Below are 26,948 nucleotides of genomic sequence, written 5' to 3' on the forward strand. Positions count from 1 at the left end.
AAAAGATCATGGTGAAGTAATCCCTTTTTACCTAAAGTTCCCATGTAAAATTAATATGCAACACAGAACCAAGAGACATTATGTACATTCTTCTATGAGCCAGATTGTGTTTATTTGATTAAGCACTGAACTGTCTTCTTAAATTTGCACTCTCCCTGCTTTTACTTTCTGTTTACTGTTTCAATGGTCATCTGACCAAAACCTCAGAAAGCAGAAGTAGTTTTGACCTGTTTCCTTTTACTGATTCAGTAGTGCTCTTGGGAAGGTGCTGGCACAGCATGAGATACACCCCCAGCTATACTGTGGGTTTATGAGTTGCATCTATTGTTTTAGAACCAGTGATATGTTTCTACTTCATGCACTCAATGATAATATTTCAACTTCGTAACATCCACTACAGTTTAATCTAGAACAATTTTCCCTCTACATCCCTCCCACTTTTTTTTTTTTTTTTCGGACAGACATAGTGAGGGCCAGTATTAAAGTACTGGGACTAAGCTTCCCAGTGTCTTCTGACTGGCACTTACTCCAGTTTTCCTATGGGGGGTGGACCCTGGCGTCTTGGTCCCACCCATTCCCTGCACCAATTACCAACTACAATTCCCAGATGCCTCTACGCTCGGGACCGGTCAAACAGGGTTTCCCAGCAGCCTCACCCGTGAAAAGCTAGAAGAGGCTACTAAGGTCACCTAGCACCTTCCTCCCACTCCTATATCACATGTCCAGCCCCAGCCAATCAGAGCTGGGAGGCGGGAAGGCAACAGCAGCCTCCCCTTTTCCCTGCCCTCCCCGAGGGCTCGGGGGCGGCGCGAGCGTGGAAGGGGCGGAGAGGGGCTTCAGAGCCGAGTAGCCTGGCAACTCTGGTGGCTCCTTGAGCCTGAGGTGGGTGCTCTTTCTGGGCTGGCCTGGCAAGGGGCCTGGAGCTCCGGGGACCCAGGATGGGAGAGTCTATAGTAGGAAGTAGAGACTACCTGCGCGGGCGAGTCGCTAGGGGCCTGGCTGCCCTTACGGGGGTGGGGGTGGGGTACTCTGGAGCGCCTGGACTATTTCAGCAAGGTAGGGCTGAGGCCCGGGAGCCGCCGGCAGGTGCCTTCCTCTGGTTTTCGAGTTCTCTTTGCCCAAGGTCCCCAGGTAGCGGCTGGCGAAGGTTGGGACGGAATTGAGGAGGGCTGAGGGTGGTCGAAACCACTGCCTGTACTTTGCTTCCCTGTCTCAGGGAGGCGAGCCTGCGGGACAGTCTCCCTGCCTTCCAGGCGACCGCTCCTTGCCCTGGCCCTGAGTACCCGGCCGCATTCCCCCTGGAAGTGCCAAGTGGTGGCACCCTGGCACTGGCTACAAACCCTTCTTTACTGCTCTAGGCCAGTGTTTTTTGTGTCACACACGGAGTTATCTGTTTTTGCAACAGTGAAAGAATATCTAAGAAGGAACTGTTAGTTCCCCGATATGCAGTCGGAAGTGTGAACAGTCACTAGCAAGGGCTCTTGGCTTGGTTGCCTCCCTTAAAGGTCTTTTGAACTTAGGAAGTGAAAACTAATTTTAGTATTTGCCTAAGTGAATCTCCTGCGAAAAACTGTATTATAGGCTTGATGGACGCGTTTGAAGTATGAAACAAATGGTTTGTAGCTGGTTTCTGAACCAGATCTTTGAAAGAGTGGAATTGGAGCATTTTAGAACTGACATTCAGTTGTTTCCTGAATGGGGGAAATGAGGCACAGAAGAGGTTAATGTGACATGGGCTTTAGGCAACCTGATGGCAAAAGTGATGTGACAAGCCAAGTCTCTGGGGCTTTCTTGGTGTCTGTCTGGTCTGGGTTCCTCCTACCAGTTCTGTTCATTGTGAAGTATCCACTTTAGAGTACTGAGACTGAAGTTTTACTACAGGTCAACCCTTTTTGAATTTTCTTTAAAACCAGTTTACTAGCCAACTTTTCATCCATCACATATACTTGGAAGGATCTGTGTATTTGTCATATTTGACTTCAAATGACTTCCGACATTTTACAGGATCAGATCTAGCTTTTAGGAGATCCCATACATTGGAGAAGATTCAAACTGGTGGCTCTGTCTGTAGAAATGGAGCAGGCTTGTGAAGTGTTCAAAAGTAGCTAACAATTATGTGGCATTATAGATTCTAGTACTCTCATTAAATGATTGGTCTCTTTAAAGTTCTTATATTTCTCAACTTTGTCTATGGTGTACCTGCAGTGTCTGGCCTAAGCACCAGGATGACAACAGGGAAACACAGTTAAGGCCTTATGGAGTTGAAAAGGTGGTGTCAGACAAAGAAAAAAAGCAGTGATGTGTTTATTAGCAAAGGTGAGTTTAAAGAAAATAAACTTGGAAAGCGTACAATGGCATGATTGAGAGTGCCTTTGTCATCACTTTGAATTTCTAGTTTTTAATAAAACAAACACAGTGAAGATGAAATATATCTGACCCCAAGAGTGCCTCTTAGAGAAGTTCATCATAGCTTCATTTTTCATTGTATTTCCCCCTTCAGTGCAAATAGTAATTTCAAACACTTAGAGTGATGGTTTTCAAGTAAATTTCTATTTCCCTAGTACAGAAGTCTCTAGTGAAGTCAGGATTACATAGTAATTTCTCACTACTGTCTGCTGGACTTTCAGCCTACCTTGCACGAGGGTTTCTGTTCTTGTGTGCAGGCTTATACTGTGAACCTATTAAATGATCATCTCTGTGTGTTGCCTGGTTTGTAGAGATGCTAGTTTACTTTGAAATAGTTCCAGAATAAAAAAAAAAAAAAAAAAAAACTGACGACCCTGAGGAACAAGAGCATTCCTTAATAAAATGACATTAAGAAGTCACTGTAAATGTCATCTATTCAGTACCACCACTTTTAGTATTCAGTATGTTCAGTGTTTTCAAAACAATATGATTTCTGAAAATGACTTTTATAAAAACACTGTAATATTGTTTCAAAATGAGAAGAGGATTAATAAAATGTAGTTGCTTTAGAAACCATTGAAAACACATGGTTCTAGATTTATTGATGGTCAAAAATAAAGAGAAAACTGAGACTCTTAAAGCGTCCCTAGGTGACAATTTTAACCAGTGGCCAGATGATTACAAAGGCTAGAGTTTCTACTTATTTCTGAAGATTATCCAACTTTACAATAGCATAATGGGTGTCATTCATTATTCTTCAGTCTTTCATTCTGTTTATGACTTATTGGAAGTTCAAATTTTCTTATTTCTAGCTCATTTATTCTTTTTTTGGCAGATATCAGAGTGGCAAGGACTGTCATTTGCCTAGAAGGTATGGACTCAGGATTGAGAAATCTAGAAGCCGTAATGAATGTGGGCAAGCATCCTACCTCTCTGCTTCTGTATCTAAGAAATGAAAACAATAATAGTTTCTCAAAGGATTGGTGGGAGGGCTGAGTGATTCCTCTACATTTAGTGCTTCATAGGAGTCTTGTACATAGTAAGCATTCAAGGAGAGTTAACTGTTGTTGACTTGCTTGGAATCCCTTTCTGTTATGTTCTGTTTTGTTGTTTTGAAATAGGCCCTTACAGTATAGCCCAGTCTGGCCTCAACCTCAGGACAGTCTTCCTGCCTCAGCCTCTTTTGAATTACATATAGGACCATCACACCTAGTTTTGAACACTTCCTTTTGTGAAAAATTAGGATAGCAATGTTCTAATAAACCTTGGAAATCCAGTAAGTTGGATTTTCTAGACAAAGCTTTGCTTTCCATTGTTGGTGTGAGCCTTTAATTGCAGATGGCAGTGGTAGCTGTGTCTGCAAGTCTTGAGGTACTAAATTCCCTTTCCCATGTGGAATGAAGGCTCACTTGGACTCATATTCTGCTTGTTTCGTCAAACAGTAACAGTAGGAAGGGCCTTCCAATTCCTATGCTTTGTAGTTAGGAGATGGTTTTTCATTGGCAGAGCTGTCAGTACCTTTTCCACACAGAATACCACAGCAGTCTCATTCCTTTTAAGAATAAGGAAGCATCTCTGTAGATAATTGACATTGTATACAGTGCTTTCTTGCTATTTCTGCCAGAGGACCAAGTAATGGTAAATGAGCCTTATGGTCCATGTGAAGTAGTGGAGAGGAACTTATTACATTTGGATTCTAGACACAAGTTGAGGTCCCAGTTTCTTGTAACTGTGACTCTGGATAAGTTATTTTAACCTTGTTGCTGGTGATTCTTCTGTTTGGAAGATGGAGGTAATAAAACCTTCCCTGCTAAACTTCCAGAGACCTAATGGGACTCAAATGTGCATTAGAATTTTTTGTGAACCATACAGCATTATCATGATTGCACTAAAGTGTTTCATAAGCCATTGATATTTGGATAACTTGTGTTAAGGGGGCTGTCTGCCTTCCTGTTCTTGGTTGTTCCCTGCCTTAGAGCTGTGGATGTAGCCTTTGCCTCAGCTCCCTCTTTTGCCAGCCTTGATGCATGCAGTATTTTATTCTGATGCTCTAATAGACCTGGAACATCAGTATCCCTTTTGAGTTTCCAATCCATTCATTCCTAAAACAGTAGCACTGTGTAGGCAATAGTTAAATAGCAGTACCAAAGAGACTCCTGAGGCATGGAGTTTTACTCACCTCTAATTCAAGTGTATAGACATGGAAGGCTTTCCTTTTCCTAGTCAAGAGCAGGCCTCAGCTGTTCAGGAGGACTAGAGTGGAGGCCCTTGATTCCATGTGAGGATGAAAAGTCATCATGATCTTGTGAAAAGATTCAAAGATGAGATTATTCCCCATATCATTGTTACCCACCCTATGTGTAAATGACAGGCCCTATTTGTGATTGATAGGGTTGGAGTTCCCTTTGCATGGCACTTGGCTTGGTTCTCAGTATCTCAAGAATACTCTACAAGGAACTTTGCTATATTTTATACTTACAGTATTTTTAGTATTGTGGTTTCTTGGCTGGACTTGACAGGTAAATCCTGCATGTTGCAATTTCTTAGTTATTTTTGTTTAATGTAAGAAGGAGTGCTGAGTTCCAAGATGGTTTATATAATGTCTATGAAACTTAAGACCCAGAGCTCATAGTAGGTATTTTGTAAATATTGTTGACTTTAATCAGAGGAGTGGCAACTTAGATTTGTTTGAGCGTGCTGATTTTAATCAGCCTACTTTATGCTCACAGATCATGTTCCTTAACCAAGTTAAGAAGTAGAACCTGTGCCTAGCCATTCTGCTTGGGTTCTGGTAGTGGATCAATAAGAAAAGTCTGAATGAAGCATTGAGAGAGATTTCATGCATTCTTTGCCACCCTTTTCTTCCCAGCTTCTTGAAATTTGGACTCTGTCATGAGTTTAGGCTCATTTTTGCTTTGTTTGCAAATGTGTTTGGGATAGGAAAAGGCTAAGGGAAGTTGAAGGGTAATAATTAAAAGTGAAAATAAAATTAACTTGCTTGTAAGATGTTCAGCTCTCATCCCATTGTACATACTTCAACAGCATACAGTGGTGCCCTTTCTTTAGCATGTGATAATTGGCTAGATTTTGATTTCACATCCTTGAACTTTTGGTGAGACAGAAGCACTTTGTTTTCTGAGCCTTGTAATGGAATACACTGCTCCATCAGTATCATCCTTTCCTCTTTGTGGGAGTGACTGGGACAGAAATGAGTTATGAGGACATTCCTAGTGTTGGATGGTGGTGCTTTAAATTCCCTTTGTTGACCTTTATATTTCTTTATGGCCCTGAGATTGCTTAGGTGGGAATTTAGAAGAAAAGGGACTTCATTTGATTTCAGTATTGCCAAGAAGTGATCCCAGCAGTTTTACTCAACTAAGAACTGCAGGTATATGATAGTGATCCCTGGGTTTGACTCACAGTGTACCTCCTAGTAAGTGCTGTTTAAGGGTAACAACCTGCCGGGAGACCTCACTGGCAGCCACCATATAATTTTAGAATTTCCTGGTTCTGAGATATTCCTTGTGCATGACAGTGGTTGGGGATGTGAGAAAGCATGTGTCCCACCCTCCATCCAAGGGGCTTGTTGGAAATGTCCTCCACCTCTGGGCCCCTTGCTGTAAAGTCTGGTGGATTTTTAATTACAGGATGATGGCTTCTTGGCTTTCAGTCTTTTAACTAAGATCAGGTATAGACTGAGGCTAACCCTGCAGGACATTTCCTTTCTTCCTGTTATCAATTCTAATCATTCCTCTCAGAGATTCAAATCATTTCTGTGTCATCAAACAATTTCCCTTTATTGACAAAGATTGCCTGGATGCCCTTAACTCTCAGCACCTGCTCCTGAGAACTTGTAACTGAAGCAGAAACTCAGGTCAGCTAAGAATCCCTGCAGAATCTGCATTTTCAGTTGTCCTCTGAGTACCTATTTTTTTTTTTTTCGGTTTTTAGGGACAGGATTTCTCCGTGTAGCTTTGCACCTTTCCTAGAACTCACTTGGTAGCCCAGGCTAGCCTTGAATTCACAGAGATCCATCTGGCTCTGCCTCTCGAATGCTGGGATTAAAGGCATGTGCCACCACCATCCGGCCTGAGTACCTATTGTAGTTGAAGTTTTCCTGTGTCCCACCTGGCCCGTGGTCAGGACAATTCTCTCTCACCTGCCAGTCCTGCAGCCATTTGGACCCAAGTAAACACACAGAGGCTTATATTAATTAAACTGTATGTCCTAATGGCTCAGGCTTCTTGCTATCTAGTTCTTATATCTTAAATTAACCCATGTCTATAAATCTATACCTTGCCACGTGGCTCGTGGCTTACCAGTATCCTTACATCTTGCCTCTCATGGTGTCAGCGGTTGGCAGTGTCTCCTGACTCAACCTTCCACTTCCCAGAATTCTCCTCTCTGCTTATCCTGCCTATACTATACTTCCTGCCTGGCTACTGGCCAATCAGTGTTTTATTTATCAATCAATCAGAGCAACACATGTACAGCATACAGAAAGACATTCCCAGCAGCCTATTATGTTAAGTCTGAAATACTTGATAGAATACCTGGTCATACCCTAGCTTCCCAAGTCTTTGAAATACCAATTAAGTGTACTATATTGAAAAAGTAAACAGGCAAAATAAATTTTAACATATTTTGTCTAATGAGTATATGTAGAATAGCATTGCCCTTTCTTTGTACTAGGAAATCACTTGTATATTTTCCTTATAGGACATCTCCATTTCGACTAGCTATATGGTGAATGTTGTAGAGTTGCTTGTGCCAGTTGCTACAGTGTGGGGCAGTAGGGTGTTAAGAGATACATTTTGGCTTTGATTTGCTGATGATTTCATTAGGTTGGCTTTTAGTGCTCAACCAGCTGCCTCAGTAATAACTTACATTAATGTTAGCCTTAATCTTTGCCAAACCTTTAGCCTATTGCTTTTACATAATGTCTCCCTTGAGGGTGAAATAATTAATATACGTGCCAAGTTTCTTTCAGAAAGGTTAGGTCTACAGCTTTCAGGTGGCAGCATTGGGATCTGAACCAGGGGTTTGTGACTTCAGGATTTACAATTGTGGAGCTCACCTGGATATGGGGTCTCTTTGTATCAGTGTTAAGAAGGCAGTGCTGGACATGGTTGTGGTGGTGCATACCTATAATCTCAGTGCTCAGGGGGTTGAGGCAGGAGTTTAGGCTAGCCTGCCCCTTATAGTGAGAACCTGTCTCCAAGAAATAAATCAAGGAAGGAAGGAAGAGATTGGGTGGGGAAGAAGAAAGTGAGCTGTTGTGGAACGATGTGTGTGTGTGTGTGTGTGTGTGTGTGTGTGTGTGTGTGTGTAAGTATCTTTTCCCTGGCTCTTCAGAGAGGATTCTAAATCCCTAAATAGAAATTTTCTCACCTTAGGAATACTGCAGACTGGTGGTTTACTGGGCTGGCTGCTCATTAGAGCTACCTGGGGCATTTTAAATACCCACTGCCTGAACCCCACCCACAGACCTCAGACCTCCAGCTTTAATTAATCTGGGGTGAGACCAGCATGGGCATTTTTGAAAAGTCGTCTTGTGGTTGCAGGATTATGCAGCTCCACTGAGAGAGCACCTGCTTTAGGATCACTTCTCCAACTACACTGTCAAGTGTCACTGGGACTTCAAGGGCCAGCACAGGTTCTGCCTCAGTGGGTGTTGCATGCAGTAAGAGAGCATAGTACAGTCTTCTCATTTGCAGCCAACTCTTGGGTGATGCCCAGGCTGCTGCTGTGTACGTTATACTTTGATTAGCCAGCAGCACCAAAATCACCTGAGAGTTTTTTGCAGCACCAGAAGTTCCCTGGCTTTGTGCCTGGAGCTTCTGATTCAGCAAGACTGGGCCAGAGCCCAGGATCCATGTTTGAGAAGTTGTGTTGTTTTCAATGATTCATCATCAAGGATTGAGTTTACCTTCGATTTTGTGCAGAATTGCTGCTAACACACATTTGGGAGTTACAAACAGAAGATGAATCTTAACCAACTCACATGCCTTCTTTAAATTTGTCGATGTACTGGGCTATTTTAAGGTATTTTCTAGTCAAACTGCAATATTAGCTGATTTGTGCTGTTAGGACAGACCCAATGTGCACATGCTCTTGCCTATTGCTGCATTTGATTGGTAGTATTTTAGTATTTAGTGACTATATTAGTCACTGAGTTTTGGCCTCAGGTTTCATCTAGTTTAATACTGTGATTAACAATGATAAATTGAATTGGGATGTTCCCTTTCTCTCTTTCCTGGAAGTCTGTGTAAGGTTGGAACTTATTCTGACTGTTTACCCATCTGCCCTCCCCCTTTATGTCATCATCTCATTAGGTCAGGTAGGTCTCAAACTCACTGTGTAGCAGTAATATAGTCAGTTAGGCTATCTTTTTATCTTCTTAAAGACTGTATCTGAAACATGGCATCTATAAATGTAATTCAACAACAAATCATGATTTTTAAAAAGTGTCCAGCAAAGAAGGAATACTGTCTCTGGAAACCTACAGCTGATACAAAAAGAGTGAAAAATGGAAAGCTTTGCAACAATTTGAATAAGGCCCACCATCTCCCAATTAACTTCTTGAAGACCTATCTCAAGATTTTTGTTGTTGTTATTGTTTTTATTTATTTATTTATTTTTTTGAGCTGAAGATTGAACCCAGGGCCTTGCGCTTGCTAGGCAAGCGCTCCACCACTGAGCTAAATCCCCAACCCCTGATGTTGTTGCTATTTTAAGGGTATTTTATTTTTATGGATATTTTGCCTGCTTGCATGTCTGAGTGGCAATAATGTGCCTGGTGCCTACAGAGGCCAGAAGAGGGCATCAAATACCCTGAAACTCGAGTTACAGATAGTTGTGAGTCACAGTGTGGGTGCCCAGAATCAAACTCAGATCCTGAGCAGAGAGTAATCACACACACACACACACACACACACACACACACACACACACACACCCCAGATAGCTATCTCTTCAGCCTCCCAAGTTTGAAACTCCCATTGTGGTGCATAGTAGCTGCTTGGTATATATTTGTTGGCTCTTTTCAACTCTTTGGAAACAAGATTAAGTAATTACATATGCTGAATAAAAAAGGTCTCAGAAATAATCACCCCAATACCACTTCATTATTCTAAGTATCCATATCAATATTTCAGTACTAGTTAATTTAATAACTATTCACTGAATGGTTATAGTTGGGAGAAAACTATTACGAATATAACAATATGCTGACATGAACATTTTGTAAACTGTTCATTTCCATGTGTGATGCCCTGCCTGTGTGGTATGGTCTCCCCAAAGTAGTCTTAACCCCTAGTACTTCGGAATGTGACCTTACATGTAAATAGTGCCATTAAAGGTGTAGTTAAAGATGAAGATATGTTAGAAGGGAAAAACCTTTATCTAGTAAAAAGGGTGCCAATACAGGAGAACACTATAACAAAGCAGAGATACACAGGTAGAAGTCTATAATTGAAATGATGCTTCCATAAGCCAATACATGGCAAGGACTGTAGTCACCACTGGCTGCTAGCTAGATGTTTCAGAGGGTTAATATGTGGTGATATATTGTGCACCCCAATAAAACTTACCTAAGGATCAGAGGACAGAGCCAGCCACTAGATTAGACATAGAGGACAGACAGTGGTGGCACATACACTTAATCCTATCATTTGGGAGGCAGAGATCCATGTGGATCTCTGTGATTTCAAGACCACACTGGGAACAGAGTCAGGTGTGGTGGCACATACCTTTAATCCCAGCACTTGAGATCTCATGTCTTTGCTTGGGAAAGACACATACCTTTAATCCCAGGAAGTATGATGGCAGGGTGTGGTGATAGTGTGTTCCCCAAAATATTGTGCACCCTAATAAACTTATCTGGGGTCAGAGAACAGAACAGCTTACTAGATACAGAGGCTAGAAAATGGTGGCACACACACATTTAATCCTAGCATTCCTAAGGCAGAGATCCATAGGATCTCTGTGAGTTCAAAGCCACACTGGAAATAGCCAGGCATGGTGACCAACGCCTTTAATCCCAGGAAGTGATGGCAGAAAGCAGAAAGTAAGGCATGAAAACCAGGAACTAGAACAGGTTAAGCTTTTAGGCTTTTGAGAAGCACAGTTCAGCTGAGACCCATTTGGATGAGGACACAGAGGCTTCTAGTCTGAGGAAACAGGATCAGCTGAGGAACGGGTGAGGTGAGGTAGCTGTGGCTTGTTCTGCTTCTCTGATCTTTCAGTGTTCACCCCAATACCTGGCTCCAGGTTTGTTTTTATTAATAAGACTCTTTAAGATTCGTGCTACAGCATGGCACATAAAGGTATATAAGATGTGAGGAAATAGGAACTCACGATCTTGAGGCTGAGGATTTCGTAGAGGTAAGAACATGGCTGGCTTGTTCTGTTTCTCTGATCTTTCAGCTTTCTCCCCAATATCTGGCTCTGGGTTTTTTTTTTCATTAATAAGACCTTTTAAGATTCGTGTTACATTCATGTCTTAGCTGTCACCCTCAGAACTGGGAGAGATTCCCTAGCTGTTATTCTAAGCCATCCATTTTGTGGTTCTTTGTTATAGCAGCCCTGGAAAAGGAATCAATTGTCCAAATGCTTGGACTAGTGTTGACAAGCCTGAGCTTATGATTATAGTTGTGGGTTTGCCTACTTTATTATCTGTTACCTATTTTCTCAATATTATTTGATTTTTTAAATTCATTTGCTGTTAGACCAGAAAGAGTATAGGAAAGCATGGCTACAAGATGCCATTGTGGTTTTTACACATATGTACCAGGTATGGGAGACATTCCAAGAATGCTTAGAACAGCAGTATTTGTAGTATTGAAACATAGAAACTAATCAAAGGTCTGTTGAGAGAACTCCTGTTATTACTATTCAGCATCAGAAATGAGCAGAACACTGGGACATGTATTTGTGTTTCTGATGCTCACAGCAACCTGTGTGAGAAAAAGAAAGAGCAGAAGATTAAGATTGTAGACTCTATTTCCATAAAAGTTCAGAATCACATTAATACTTATATAGTATTTGCCAATATATTGCATATTTACAAGATGATAAAGCTATGCATAGCAATTAGAAACATACAAATCCATCCTAGGAAGTACCTTTAAATAGCCAAAGTCCAACTTCTCCAAAGTCATGGAAATTTTCCAGGGCAATGTTCTGTTCTGGGTGCTGTGTGTCCAAAGTGTGCCAGCAACAGAAAACATAGCTCTTGACTTTAGGAAGCTTTAGAAATCTAACAGAAGGAGACCCAAAAGGTAACTGGGAGGTCCACTACTGTGTGAGCTTTGAAATATTAGAAACACATACAGAATATAAAGAAGTGAAGTGTGCATATGTGTAAGAGCAACCTGAGAAACGCTCTTGCTTCTACCTTTGAGTGAAAGCACCTGGAGGAGCTTTGTTTCAATGGCTGGTTCCACCCAAAGCCCTTTCCTTTCATTTATTTCTACAAATTGCACATGTGCTTTAAAGCACCTTTCTGTTCTGCCCTTCCCCACACCACTAATTCTGGCTGGAAGACTGACATTACTGCCTAATCTCTGGGCTTTTTTCTGAGGGTCCCTTAGCCTGCAGCTGAGAAGGTTCGTGGAATGTAGTGAAACGTAATGTAAATGTTGAAAAGTGGCATTCTCCATTACTGTAATAGTTATAACTCTTTACTCGTTTTTACTCCTTAGCAATTGTCCTTTGAACATTTTGCTTAAAAATGTCTTTTATTTATAAATTTAACATATACTTTTGGGGAATAGTTCTCACTGCAAAAAATAATTCAACAAAAGATTTTGTTTTGTTGTGGAGCAGATTAGCTGTGTTCATAAGTATTGGAATTGGCAGGTGGATGGGAACTTGATCTTACTTCTATTTTAAAACTTTGTTTACTGTCAAGTATTTGACTGTTACAAGATCCATTGGTGATTCTAACGGTTTATTTAAATGCCTGGCCTATCACTATGTTGCCTTTGTCCATTAAAAAAAGTAACCTGATAGTTTTTGACTTTTAAATAGTTTATTAGCCATACCCATTTCAACTTATTATATCTAAAGTCACCCTGTTCCATGGCTAACAACAGCTCAAGCCACTAAAGCCAGTCAACTATCCTGAAGATGTATTTGATATGAAAAGACAAAGAAATGGAGTAAATGGATTTATTCAAAGTCTGTCACTGGCTGTTGGGGACAAAAAATGATTCAGACTGCCTCTTTAGTTGCCTCTGAATTGGTTTCAGCCAAAGAACTTTGTAACATTTAAAGCTATAAAAGTAGATGCATCTTTGAGCTGACTTCTTATAAATGATGAGAAGAGTGAATTTCAGAGTCAAAAACAACTTAGCACTTTACACTTTCTAAAGCTCTAATTAAACCAGATAACTTTTAGTACTGAGATTTTAAGTAGCCAAGATAAATTGATCTAATACATATGAGTTGCATATGTCTATTTGGACATTTAGCCACTTGTTGAGATTAGATTATCATGTGAGATGATCTTCAGAGCAGCTATGACTGCTCAAGATTGGGCTTATTGACTATTCACATTCCCCCACTGAAGGATGTGAGGAGAGGCATTGGACTCTCACCTGATCTCAACCATTCCCTTCTAGCTGTATACTATTTTGTTCTAATTACAAATGGCTTCCTGGTCAGGAGATAGAGTATGTAGAGGACTGAAGGTTAAATGAAGGGATGAAGTTGCATCCATGCAGCTGTGGAGAAGTTGTCACCCATGTCATGGTGATACTTTTGGGTTGAACAACTGCTTTGGGATCACTTGTAAGTAACTTCTCATCCATACTCCATAAGTAAGCCTAATCCACAAGTAAGCTTTTTATCAAATTGTACTTTGGCTTGTTGGTGGTGCCCTTGGGGGCAGACAATTATTTGAGTCTCCCTAGGGAAAGAGTTTCCCTCAATACCTAGTTGAGGAATGACTTAAGAGTTCATGGAACGCCTCAGTTGGAGGAGGGAACTGGTATGTTACGTCATTTGTTATGTTATCATTTTCATGATCCTCCTCACCTTCAGCCAGGGCAAGTGGTGTCATGCCTGGTTTATGGACAGAGAACTGCACTCTATGTAATATTGCAGGACTATTATTACTAAGTGACAGAATTGGGATTGCAAACACAAATTCTTGAGTATAGAATTTTCCTTTTCAACCATATCACACTGTTTTGAAGCTGGTCATAGTGGCGTCTTTGACAAACTGAAAGGCAGGGTTAGTAATTTATTTTGCAGTTTAAAAGGACATGGTTATTTGTTTTGGCGGAGGAAAGTTCATTTGGAAAGAACTTAATAGTTTAAAGCAGGAGGTAGTAGCCTTTTTTTTTTGTAAATGAAATTGTATTGAAATATGTAGTTTTTGTGTCACTGTTTTGGTGCTACATTGCCAAGTTGGGTGTGGTAGAATTGTGTTCCCCAAAATATTGTGCACCCTAATAAACTTATCTGGGGTCAGAGAACAGAAAAGCTACAATATTAAGCATAGAGGTAAGGTGGTGGCACTCACACCTTTAATCCCAGCACTTGGGAGGCAGAGCTAGGCAGATCTCTGTGTGTTCAAGGTTACAGCCAAACATGGTGACTCGAGCCTTTAATCCCAGGGAGTGACGGTAGAAAGCAAAAAGGTATATAGGGCATGAGGACCAGGAACTAAGTTAAGCATTTGGCTGGTTAAGCATTCAGGCTTTCGAGCAGCAGTTCAGCTGAGAGGCATCCAGTCTGAGGAAACAGGATCCCCTGAGGAATTGCTGAGGTGAGGTGGCTGTGGCTTGTTCTGCTTCTTTGATCTTCCAGCATTCACCACAATACCCAGCTCGAGTTTATTTTATTAATAAGAACTTCTAACAATTCTGCTACATGTGGCGCCCAACATTAGTGGTACGAATTCATGAAAAAGTTGCTTGACTGTGGCCTTTAGGGGCCCCAGCTCAGGCCTGAGCTACACTCTGCTGGTTGTGGTGGCACACACCGGTTGGATTTACTGAAGGAGGCAGAGGCAGGAGGATCCTGAGTATGAGGCCATCCTGGGAGACTTTCTAAGGAGAAGCTGTGGCCAGGGACTAGCTACAAACGGTGGCAGTGGAACCATGGAGGCAGTGACTGCTGCTCTGAGTTGCAGGCTGCTTCTCATCATGTTGGTGACTGCAGTGATGCTGATACCTAGGACAAAAGGTTTACTGCTGCTTGGTCAGAGAAGAATTGCCAGGACCATCGTGTTACAAAAAAGCATCAACAAAGGTCAGTTTGGAAACATTTGGTAAGACAAATGGTGGGGAGAAATTGCTGTGAAGATTTTCTCTTCTAGGAAAGAACATTCATGGTTCTGAGAGACAGACATTTATCAGACTGATTGCTCTAAGCCACAGAGGAGGCACAAAAAAAAAGAAAAAAAGAAAAATTCTAAAGGGAACCATGACCACACCTAACAGTGGCTTTGAAATATTCAAAGAGATGACAGGATCTGACAACGATGATTCCACATGGATTATGGTAAAGCCATTAAGCTGATTAACACCATGGAAAGATCAACTTTGGACTACAAACTGCTTAGGACAATTTTGAGATGGCTAGCTGAGATGATCCAGCTGGACGGACTACTTGAACAAGGACTTGAGAGAAGCCCTGCACTTTCTCATTATGTAGCAGCTGGACAAATGATACAAGACTTGACAATTAACCCCAAAATTTTCTTTTCAGGATCTCCTAAAGATGGAAGTAATTTTAAGAAAACGACGCCCACATTCCCAAGAGGTGGGATGGGAGGTTTTTGGTCATTTAATGAGTTATGGATATTGTCATTGTTTATGATGGTTGGTTATAAGTTGTTAATTGTTAATGGTCAGGACAAAAGCTGAACAAGGAGATTAGATTCAGAGTTTTTGTTTAAAAGAAAAAAGAAAAAAGAGAATATAGATATGAGGTAGATATGAATCTACTCTGAGAAAAAAGATAAAGAGTAATAGGATAAATGGGTAGATCACTGAATCTGCTGTAAAAAGAAAAAGGGGAAGATATAAAAATGACAAAAGGCAGACTGCTGAATCTATTATGAAAAGAAAAAAGAGGATAAGTAATGAAATATTTTTCTCTGGGTTTATCAAATGTTACTGGACTGGACATTTTATATATATATATATATATTTTCATCTGAATCTGTCAAATGTTAATGGTAGACATTGTTAATGTAACTCTTGACTGTGTATATTGTATATACTTATTGAATAGTTTTTCTTGTATTAGTTATAAACTTTTAAAAATTTTAGACAAAAAAGGGGAAAGGTGGAATTGTGTTCCCCAAAATATTGTGCACCCTAATAAACTTATCTGGGGTCAGAGAACAGACAAGCCACAATATTAAGCAAAGAGGTTAGGCGGTGGCACTCACACCTTTAGTTCCAGTACTTGGGAGGCAGAGCTAGGCGGATCTCTGTGTATTCAAGGTTACAGGCAAGCATGGTGACTCGAGCCTTTAATCCCAGGGAGTGACGGTAGAAAGCAAAAAGGTATATAAGGCGTGAGGACCAGGAACTAAGTTAGTTAAGCATTTGGCTGGTTAAGCATTCAGGCTTTTGAGCAACAGTTCAGCTGAGATCCATTTGGAGAAGGACTCAGAGGCTTCCAGTCTGAGGAAACAGAATCAGCTGAGGAACTGGCACAGTGAGGTAGCTGTGGCTTGGTCTACTTCTCTGATCTTCCAGCATTCACCCCAGTAAGTGACCTCAGGTTTGATTTTATTAGTAAGTACCATTAAGTATTCCTGCTACAGTTAGGTGCTTGCAGCAGAGATGTATGGCTCACAGACCCTGTAAAATTTCTATCTGGCCCTTTACAGGAACAGTTTACCATCCCTGGTCAAAGGAAAATGGATAAAATGAAACAAACCCCTAGTGTTTCACCTCATAGTTTATTTTTATGTTGGTTGGAGTAGCTCTTCTCCCAAGTAAGCAAATGTAGAATCTAAATTGACAGTCACAATGGGCTCAAAATGGATGAAATGTTGAACAGTCTTTTGTGTTCAGCTAGTAGTTTCATTGAAGTCATCATAAGGTCTGATTTTTATTTTCCTGTCTCCTAAGTGGCCCATGGTCAAAGTACTTTACATGTGAGAAGTGTGAATAGTTGGATCTCTCATAAATTGTGCATTTATTAGCACTCAGATACTGATTAGAGAGTGGTCTTCATTGGGATTGATGCTTCCCAAGAGGCCAGGTTGGAAATGAGGGGGAGGAGTTTGAATGAAAAGTTCACTATTTGGTGTAATTAGGAGGGTATAGTGGGATTCCATGGTGGCCCTTTTATTTCATTTCAGCCTACAGTTAGGGCAGTTGATATTTCAGGAAGGGGGACTGACTATGGGGAAGGAAAGGATAGTGTGTTCAGCGAACAGATGAGAACAAAGTATATAATGACATGTGTGATGATGCCATGATGAGACCCAATGCTGTATATGCTAATCTAAAGCAGTGATATAGAGATGGCTCAATGCTTCTTGTGCAAGTGTGAGTTCAAGTCCCAAGCCACATGTTAAAAAGGCAGGTGGCCTAGCATACACTTGTAATATCAGCACCACAGAGGTAGAGACGGTTCCCTTGGCTTGCCTAGCCTACTTGGCTAGCTCCAGGCCATTGAGAGACCCTGTCTTGTAAAACAAGGTAAGTGGTACCTAAGAAATGACACCTAAGGTTGTCTTCTGGTCTCCATATATTCATACACAGGGACACACAAAGAGATGGGGAAAAATTGACTTTAGGTTGATACCATCTACAATCCTCTTCTTAAGCTAGCAAAGGGATTTTTGCAGAGTTTGTTTTATAACAAAGGGTGTATTGGGTCTAATAATATTGTACACTACTGCCAGAATGTCATGACATTTGTTTTCAAAATATCCTTCCAAGCAAAGACAGTGGTCTTCAAAAGACAGGAATTCTAAACAGGCTACCTATTCATGACTCCCTTGTTGGTTGGCAGGCTTTAGAAATGTCATTCTGAGACTGGATAGGTCCATATAGCCATCTGGACTGGTGGGGGGGAAAGCACCTCTGAATTAATTCAAATGCCAAGGCAAAGTAATAAATCACATTAGAATTGATCAAAGGAGAAAGTATCTTGCTCCTTCACTATTTAGCACTCGGCAAGGGCTATGGATTGCAAATCAGGTGACCCTGGAGATGGAGCTCCCTCCTGTGGGTGTTTAGATTGTGCTGGCAAAGTCCTTGTGAGTTCCATGGCAATATGTGTTTGTAACCATGTTGCTTTGAGACCTATTCAATAAGGATAAAGATGGCCCTCACTTGTTTTAAATTGTTTGTTATATAGTCCAGGTGTTGTGTATATACTGTATGGTTTTAAAATAGTTTCTTGGTCTGGAAAAAAGATGTGTGGGAGAAGAGGTTTGGGTGCCTTAAATTGTCTGTTTCATGGGAGAGCCTATAGAAGAGGATAAAACTGTCTCAGTTCTTTGGAGAAAATTGTTTCAGAGTAGTATAAGCTAAAACTTCAGCTCTGCTGCCCAGAGTATCATGTAGGGAATATCCTGATGAGCCAGAGACTTTGTTGTTCCTGTTCCTTTTTATTTATTTGAATAAGCTTGCATGGGTTCCTGGCTTAAGTGAAATTGTGTCAAGATCCTTGTCCAAGTTGTTATTGACCAATTAATTCATTTAACATTTAACCTATTAAGTGCCTACTAGGTTCTAGTCACTGTTGTAGGTGCTATAAATACAGGAGTAAATAAAATAGATATGTTCTAGTCTGCAAATGAGGGCTCCTTTTGCCAGGAGAGCTCTAATCCTTTTGAGGAGGTGGGCAGTAACCACAATGACTATTTGAAAGGTGCTAAGTGCTAGAATGAGAGACAGGAACAGGGAGATTGGAAGACCCACTGAGGTTGTTTTGAATTTCAAGAGAGATGATGAAGGTTATGTTGTGCTTAAAATTAAACTTTATTCAGTAAATACCATCTTTATGTACTTTTATTTGAGGGGGGTTCCAGGCCTTAGAGACTGGTGAGCTGAGTGAGTTGAGTTCTCTTAACCGTTTTTGTTGTTTGTTTTGTCTTCTAAACCTCCTCTTTCACTGAGATTAGAATCAGTCACACCATCTAGTTTGCTTTGAGATACTATTTGGAAGACTTTTCCCCCAGATGAAAAGTACTCTGTGATGTTAGGAGACCTAGGCTAGTTGGCCCTGCCAATGACTCACCCCAGGAACTCATAACCCCTCTCTAGTCCCTGTAGCTTCTGTAACAGGGGTATATTTGGCTTTAATCATCACCAAAAAAAGTCATATAATAAATTTTTATCTCAAACGTGGGAGGTAGACATGGCTTTCTTCATCTATATTTATTTTAGTATTTTTTCACAGATACTAAAGATGGTAGGTCTCTGTGTCTGTGTCTATTATTGGTTGGTCTTTGGTCTTTTGGAGGGTCCACCACCCAGCTCCCAGATAAATCATACACAGAGGCTTATTCTTAATTATAAATGTCCAACCTTAGCTTGGCTTGTTTCTAGCCAGCTTTTCTTAACTATAAATTATCACATCTACCTTTTGCCTCTGGGCTTTTCCCATTCTCTTACTTCTGTAACTCTTACTCTTACTCCATGGCTTGCTGTGTAGCTCGGTGGCAGGCCCCTAATGTCCTCCTCCTTCTCTGGCTACTTCTTTTTCTTTTCACTTCTCAGATTTCTCTTTCTGTTAATTCTTTCTGCCTGCCAGCCCCACCTTTTCTTTCCCCTGTGTCGCTGGTAGCCATTCAGCTCTTTATTAGACATCAGGTGTTTTAGACGGCATGGTAACACAGATTTACAGTTTAAAAAAACATATGCAGTTGCTGGGAGTTTGATGTGTGCCATCAATGTGAGTTAATAGTTCATCTTTAAGATTCTATGATAGTTCATATTTCCAGTGTTGTGGGATTTGATAAATCAGTATTGAAGTCAGCCCCCTCTTGATGTCTCATGATAGTGTGTATTTTCCACACAGTCACTCACTAGAGTGTTAATACTGTCATTCATTGTAAGCCAAATGGACACAAGCTTTGCCCTTGTCAAGCTGATCACTTGTGCGAGCAGCCTGGCAGCCCTAATAGTGTAAGATTCCCTCACCTCTATATCTCTTCACTTTTAATCTTCATGTTTTTCTTTCTATGCTTTTTTCCCCTTTCTTAGGCTTTTCTTGAGGACACTGACCACCATAGTGAAGGTGTGCCAGAGTGAGTTGGTATGCTCCATGCTGTGTTTTCTCAGGGAATGACTGTTCGTGTGTGTGTGTGTGTGTGTGTGTGTGTGTGTGTGTGTGTGTGTGTTAGACAGACAGACAGAGACAGAGAGAACATGGTTGGTGGGTTATGTGTGGGGTATGTGAAGATGGTATTCCTCCAGAGTGGTCTACCTTGTGTTTTTAGATAGATACTCTCACTATTCTGGAGCTCAGAAAGTAAGCTGTGCTGGCTGGCTAGGAAGGCAGGATCCTCAGTAGTGGGATTTACAAGCATATACCATACCTTGCTTTTTTAAAACGTGGTTTCCAGATGGGTCCTCATGATTTCAAGGCAAGCATTTTACTGAGTGAGCTGTCTCCCCAGCCCTGTGCCTGTTGTTTTAATGTAACATGTCCAAAAAGTTTCATAGGTATCCAGTCACCTTGAAGTAGATATGGCTTACCTGATAGTGACTTCTTCCCTGTCCTTTCATTAATATTGATAACTAAAATAACTAAAGCATTTCTTGTTTTCCATCATTTTGCTAACATCTTCACAAGTTTAAATAAATACTTGCATTTGAATGATTTTATGCAACCAGTGAGATGGCCAAGCAGATAAAGGCAATTGCCTTGCAAGCCAGATGACCACAGTTTGATTCCCAGAATTCAGGTAAAGGTAGAAGGATAGAATTGTCTCCATATAATTGTCCTTGGACCTCTCTATACCTGCACTACAGTATGCATGCCCACACATACACATTATGCACACAAATAAAAATAAACATTTAAAAAATAGTTTTATGTGTTGTCTTAAGGTTTTCTATTGCTGTGAAGAGATACCATGACCATGGAAGCTCTTATAAGGAAAACATTTAATTGGTGTGGCTTGCTTACAGTTTCAGAGGTTGGCCATTATCATCATGATAAGGACCATGGTGGTGTGCAGGCAGATGTGGTGCTGGAACTGAGAGTGCTACATCTTGCAGACAACATGAAGCCAACTGACTGTCACACTGAGGGAAACTTGAGCAAAAGAGACCTCAAAGCCTGCCTCCACAGTGACATATTTCCTCCAACAAGGCCACATCTCCTACTAGTGCCACTCCTTTTGGGGGCCATTTTCTTTCAAACCACCACATGTATTCTCTGAATATGATGCTTTTGTCCATGGCTGAATTGAAGAATTTGCATCATTTGCCTGAAATACATACTTTCACTAGAAAATTATTTAACTAAATAATTCCTATGAGTTTTATTTCAGTCAAATCTATTTCAATTAAACTCCTCGATATGGAGAAAATGATTCTTGAAGGGGAATTGTATGAGGGATATTTTTCACCCTTTTATAATTCTGCTTGAATGCTTATAAATTTTCTTTAAAAACTAAGTGGCATAGAAATTTCATGCTTGTCATATATTGGTAAACATTAAAATATTTTTGTTTACTTGTTTTTAATATGGCAACTTGAGCACTATGAATAAATTTCCTAGAATAAGTATGATGTCCTCTGTGGGGTTTCCCTTTTACTATTTAGCACTTGTTTCCTCTTCTATGTTCCCCAAGCCTTTTTTTTTCTCAATTTTTGAGACATAGTTTCACTCATTAATGCAGGCAGTTCATGTGCTCAACAACCCTCCTACTTCAGCCTCCCAAGGTCTAGAGCACAAATTTGTGTTACCAGACATGGCCATTAATAATCATTTATCATCTAGCTGTGTTCATAGCACAACACCTTAACATTTAAATGAAACTTTGGAAATGTATGGCACACCTCTAGCCTCTCCCTACCAAACCTAAAACCAAGAACAAAATAAAGATAGCATTGAACTAATTTCTTCCTTGGATGTTTTCTGTCCATACTCTGGCTAGTTCTTTGTATTTTTTTCATCTATTGGGCCCTAGGATATAATTAGGACCTACAAAGTTAAGTAGTGTTTGTTCTATTGAAATATTTAACTCTTTAATCACATGTTTGAAATAGTTCTATTAATAGAGAATTTTTGTCTTCCTTGATAGTTTCTAGGATGGCTTCTGCATCAACATCTAAGTGTAATTCACACTCCTTGGAGAATGAATCTATTAAGATGGTAAGTTCAGTTTTTACATTTATCTGTATCTCTGCATTTCTCTCTTCATATTTGTATTAGACAATCATTTGGGTCTTAATTGAATCATAAATTTCATTATGTGTTCACATAGCATACGGCATTGGAGACATGGAGCTTTATTTATCATCCCACCTTGTTCCAGGAAAGAATATTTAAATAGAATATATGTTAAATGATTTTTGCTTTGTAAATGCTTTGCTGAAGAAATGTTCAAGAATTGCTCTTAGATCTTACATTCAGGTCTGAAGCAGTTCTCCATATCAGACAGCTCCCTGAAGGAGCTGTTGGAAAGCCAAAACTGACTAAAAAGGCTAATATATCTTTGTAAATATGGCATTATTTGATGGCTATGATGATAACATGTACAAACCCCAAACATGTACAACTTGAACATAAAATGCTTCAAAGTGGCCAAGGTAGATCGTTCAATTAGAATGAGATTTTGGGATCATAAATTGAAAGGGAGGGGTGAATTCAAAGTAAGTTTTATTCATAGTCCCATGAAGTTTTAGGATGATCCACCAGAGAGCCCGCCAGCACCCAATTGGATTAAGAGATTGCAGCTACTCCCAGAGACAGAGCCCATCAGCACCAATGAGACCAAGAGCTCCCTCTGGACCACAAAATCGATCAGACCAACAGAGGCTCCCTCAGACATAGATACCACTTGTACCAAGTAGAGAAAGAGATGGGTAGATACCAGTGCAAAAATACAGTCAACAACATAAAAAGCAATATGGCTCTATCAGAACCTACATCAGCAAGACCTGAATATCCCAACACAGAAGACACAGAAGAAATTGACCTTAAAAATGACCTTAAATAGCAAATGAAAAATCCCTTAAAGAATTCGGGGAAAAGTCAAACAAAAAAATGGGAAGTAATCAGTAAATCCCTTAGAGAAAACAATTAAACAAGTGAGGGAAACAGTTCAAGATTTGAAAACTGAAATCGATACACAAACTGAGGTAATGCTGGAAGTGAAAAATCTGAGTAAACAAACAGGAAATACAGATGCAAGCATAACCAACAGAATGTAAGAGATGGAAGAGAGGATCTCTGATGTTGAAGATATGATAGAGGAAATAACATTAAAGCTAGTAAAGTTATGACTGAAAATATCCAGGAAATTTGGGACACCATGAAAAGACCAAACCTAAGAATAATAGGGATAGAAGGAGAAGAATACCAACTCAAAGGCATGGAAAATATATTCAACAAAATCATTGAAGAAAACTTTCCCAACCAAAAGAAGGGAATGCCTATAAAGATACAAGAAGGTTAAAGAACACCAAATAGACTGGATTAAAAAAAATCAAACAACTAAACATACAGAATAAGGAAAAAATATTAAGAGCTGTAAAGGAAAAAGGCCAAGTAACAGACCCATAAGAATAACATCTGACTTCTCAATGGAGACTCTAAAAGCCAGAAGGTCCTGGACAGACATTATGTAGACACCAAGAGACCATGGATGTCAACCCAGACTATTATACCCAGAAAAACTCTCAATCACCAAAGATAGAGTCAACAAAATGTCCCATGATAAAACCAGATTTAAACAATAACAAATCCAGCCCTACAGAAAGCTCTTGAAGGACAAATCCAACCTAAGGAAGTTAGATATACCCATGAAAATACAGGCAATAGATAGTCCCACAACAACAAATACTGAAGAAAGGCAACATACAATACTACCACCAAAAAATAACTGGAATTAACAATCACTGGTCATTACTATCCATTAATATCAATGGTCTCAATTCACTTATAAAAAGACACAGGCTAACAGAATGGATACGAAAACAGGATCCATCCTTCTGCTACATACAAGAAACACATCTCAACTTCAAAGACAGACACTATCAAGAATAAAAGGTTAGAAAAAGTCTTTCTAATCAAATGGATTTAAGAAGCAAGCTGGTGTAGCTATCCTAATATCTAAAAACATAAACTTCAAACTAAAATCAGTCGAAAGAGATCAAGAAGGACACAACATATTTATCACAGGGAAAATCCGACAAGATGAAGTCTCAATTCTGAATATTTATGCCCCAAATACTAGGGCACCTATATTTGTAAAAGAGTCATTACCAAGGCTTAAATCACACATCAAACCCCATACACTAGTAGTGAGAGACTTCAACACCCCACTCTCACCAATGGACAGGTCTGCCAGACAGACACTTAACAGAGAAATAAGGGAACTAAGAGAAATTATGGCTAAATAAACTTAATAGATACCTACAGAATATTCCACCTGAACACAAAAGAATATACCTTCTTCTCAGGACCCCATGGAACCTTCACCAAAGTCGACTACATGCTTGGTCACAAAGCAAATCTCAACAGATATAAAAAAATTGAAATAACTTCTGGTTTGTTATTGGGCCACCATGGCTTATAGTTATATTTCAACAACAACAAAAATTACACAAAGCCTAACATCTCATAGAAACTGAATAATGCCCAATTGAATCACCAATGGGTCAAGGAAGAGATAAAGAAATTAAAGATTTCCTATAATTTAATGAAAAAAATGTACAACATAACCTAAACTTACAGAACACTATGAAAGCAGTGATAAGAGGAAAATTCATAGCACTAAATGCCCACATAAAGAAGTTGGAGAAATCTCACACTAGTGACTTAACAGCACAACTAAAAGCTGTAGAACAAGAAGAAGCAAACTCACCCAGGAGATACAGAAGCCAGGAAATAATCATTTGAGGGTGGAAATCAAGAAAATAAAAACAAAGAGAACAATACAAAGAATCAATGAAACAAAGAGTTGGTTCCTTGAGAAAATCAACAAAATAGATAAGCCCTTATCCAAATTAGCCAAAAAGCAGCGAGAGAGCATCCAAATTAACAACATCAGAAATGAAAAGGGAAACAGTAACAACAGACATCTAGGAAATCCAGAGGTCATACTTCAAAAACCTATACTCCACAAAATTGGAAAATCTGAAAGAAATGGATGATTTTCTGGATAGGTACCCCATACCAAAGTTAAATCAAGACCAGATTAACTATTTGAGGAGTCCAATAACCACTAAGGAAATAGAAATGTTCATTAAAAGTCTCCCAACAAAAAAAAGCCTAGGACTAGATGGTTTCAGCACAGAATTCTATCAGATTTTCAAAGATGAGCTAATACCAATACTCTTCAAATTTTTCCACACAATGGAAACAGAAGGAAAATTACCAAACTCTTTTTATGAGGCCACAGTTACGCTGATATCCAAACTGCACAAAGATGCAACAAAGAGAATTACAAACCAATCTCCCTCATGAACATGCAAAAATACTCAATAAAATACTGGCTAACCGAATCGAGGAACACATAAAAAAATTATCCACCATGACCAAGTAGGCTTCATCCAAGAGATGCAAGGATGGTTCTTCATACAAAAATCTGTCAATGTAATATACCATATAAACAAACTGAAAGAAAAAAACCACATGATCATCTCATTAGATGCTGAAAACCCTTTGACAAAATCCAACAGCCCTTCATGATAAAGGTTCAATAGAGATCAGGAATACAAGGAACTTACCTAAACATAATAAAGGCAATTTACAGCAAGCCAACATCAAATTAAATGGAGAGAAACTCAAAGCGATTCCACTAAAATCAGAAACAAGACAAGGCTATCCACTCTCCCCGTACTTATTCAAAATAGTACTTGAAGTTCTAGCTAAATCAATAAGACAACAAAAGGAGATCAAGGGGATACAAATTAGAAAGGAAGAAGCCAAACTTTCACTATTTCCAGATGATATGATAGTATACATAAGTCACCCCCAGAATGTGACCAGGGAACTCCTACAGCTGATAAACTCCTTCAGTAAGGTTGCAGGATACAAGATTAACTCAAAAAAATCAGTAGCCCTCCTATATACAAATGATAAATGGGTTGAGAAAGAAATCAGAAAAACAGCACCCTTTACAATAGCCACAAATGATATAAAAAAACCTTGGGGTAACCCTAACTAAGCAAGTGTAAGACCTGTATGATAAGAACTTTAAGTCTCTGAAGAAAGAAATCGAAGAAGATACCAGAAAATGGGAAGATCTCCCAAGCTCATGGATAGGTAAAATCAACATAGTAAAAATGACAACTTACCAAAAGCAATCTATAAATTCAATGGAATCCCCATCAAAATCTCAACAAAATTCTTCACAGACTTGGAAAGAACAATACTTAACTTTATATGGAAAAACAAAAAACCTAGGATAGCTAAAAGAATTTTGTATAATAAAGCAACCTCCAGAGGCATCATGATCGCTGACGTCAAGCTCTATGGAACTATAGTAATAAAAACAGCTTGGTACTGGCATCAAAACTGACACATGGACCAATGGAATTGAATTGAAGTCCCTGATATTAATCCACACACGAATGAACATACGATTTTTGACAAAGAAGCCAAAACTGTACCATGGAAAAAAGAAAGCATCTTCAACAAATGGTGCTGGCATGACTTGATGTCAAGATGCAGAACATAGCAAGTATATCCATATTTGTCGCCATGCACAAAACTCAAGTCCAAGAGGATCAAAGACCTCAACCTAAATCCAGTTACACTGAACTTGATAGAAGAGAAAGTAGGAAGTAGTCTTGAATGCATTGGCACAGGAGACCACTTCCTAAATATAACACCAGTAGCACAGACACTGAGAGCAACAATAAATGGGACCTCCTGTAACTGAGAAGCTTTTGTAGGTGGAGACCTTCTCTCCAGCCCCCACCAAGCCCTCTTAGTCAGCCCACTTATAAAATAATCACACAGACACTTAAATTATTTAAACTGCTTGGCCATTAGCTCAGGCCTACCATTGTCTAGCTCTTATTCTTATATTCAGCCTATTTCTGTTAATCTATACTTTGCCATGTGGTTCGTGGCTTACTGGTTCCTTACATCTTCCTTGTCTTGGTGGCCGCTGGCCGGTCTCTCCACCTCAGCCTTCTACTTCCCAGAATTCTCTTCTCTACTTGTCCCACCTATACTTCCTGCCTGGCTACTGACCAATCAGTGTTTTATTTACCAATAGATCATCCACAGCAAGCTTTTTTAGAGCAAAGGACACAGTCAATAAGACAAAATGACAGCCTACAGAATGGGTAAAATCTTCACCAACCCCATATCTGATCTCCAAAATATATAAAGAACTCCAAAAGCTAGACTTCCAAAACTGAACA

General features: G+C 39.8%; 1 protein-coding gene across 3 annotated transcripts in view; it reads left to right on the forward strand.

The window, feature by feature from the left end:
* Positions 1-674: 674 nt before the first annotated feature.
* Positions 675-26,948, forward strand: part of Mtm1 (myotubularin 1) — a 132,961-nt gene continuing 106,687 nt past the window's right edge. For 2 of the 3 annotated variants that reach the window (XM_036175334.1, XM_036175336.1), the window contains exons 1-2: positions 675-882; positions 21,650-21,720. In XM_036175334.1, coding sequence (XP_036031227.1) covers positions 21,658-21,720 — 63 coding nt within the window. In that variant the 5' untranslated portion in view covers positions 675-882; positions 21,650-21,657. Of the gene's footprint in view, positions 883-3,241; positions 3,278-21,649; positions 21,721-26,948 lie in introns of all 3 variants that reach the window. The other variant, XM_036175335.1, reaches the window with a different exon arrangement.

This window comes from Onychomys torridus, chromosome X (assembly GCF_903995425.1).
Source record: "Onychomys torridus chromosome X, mOncTor1.1, whole genome shotgun sequence".
Taxonomy (NCBI): domain Eukaryota; kingdom Metazoa; phylum Chordata; class Mammalia; order Rodentia; family Cricetidae; genus Onychomys; species Onychomys torridus.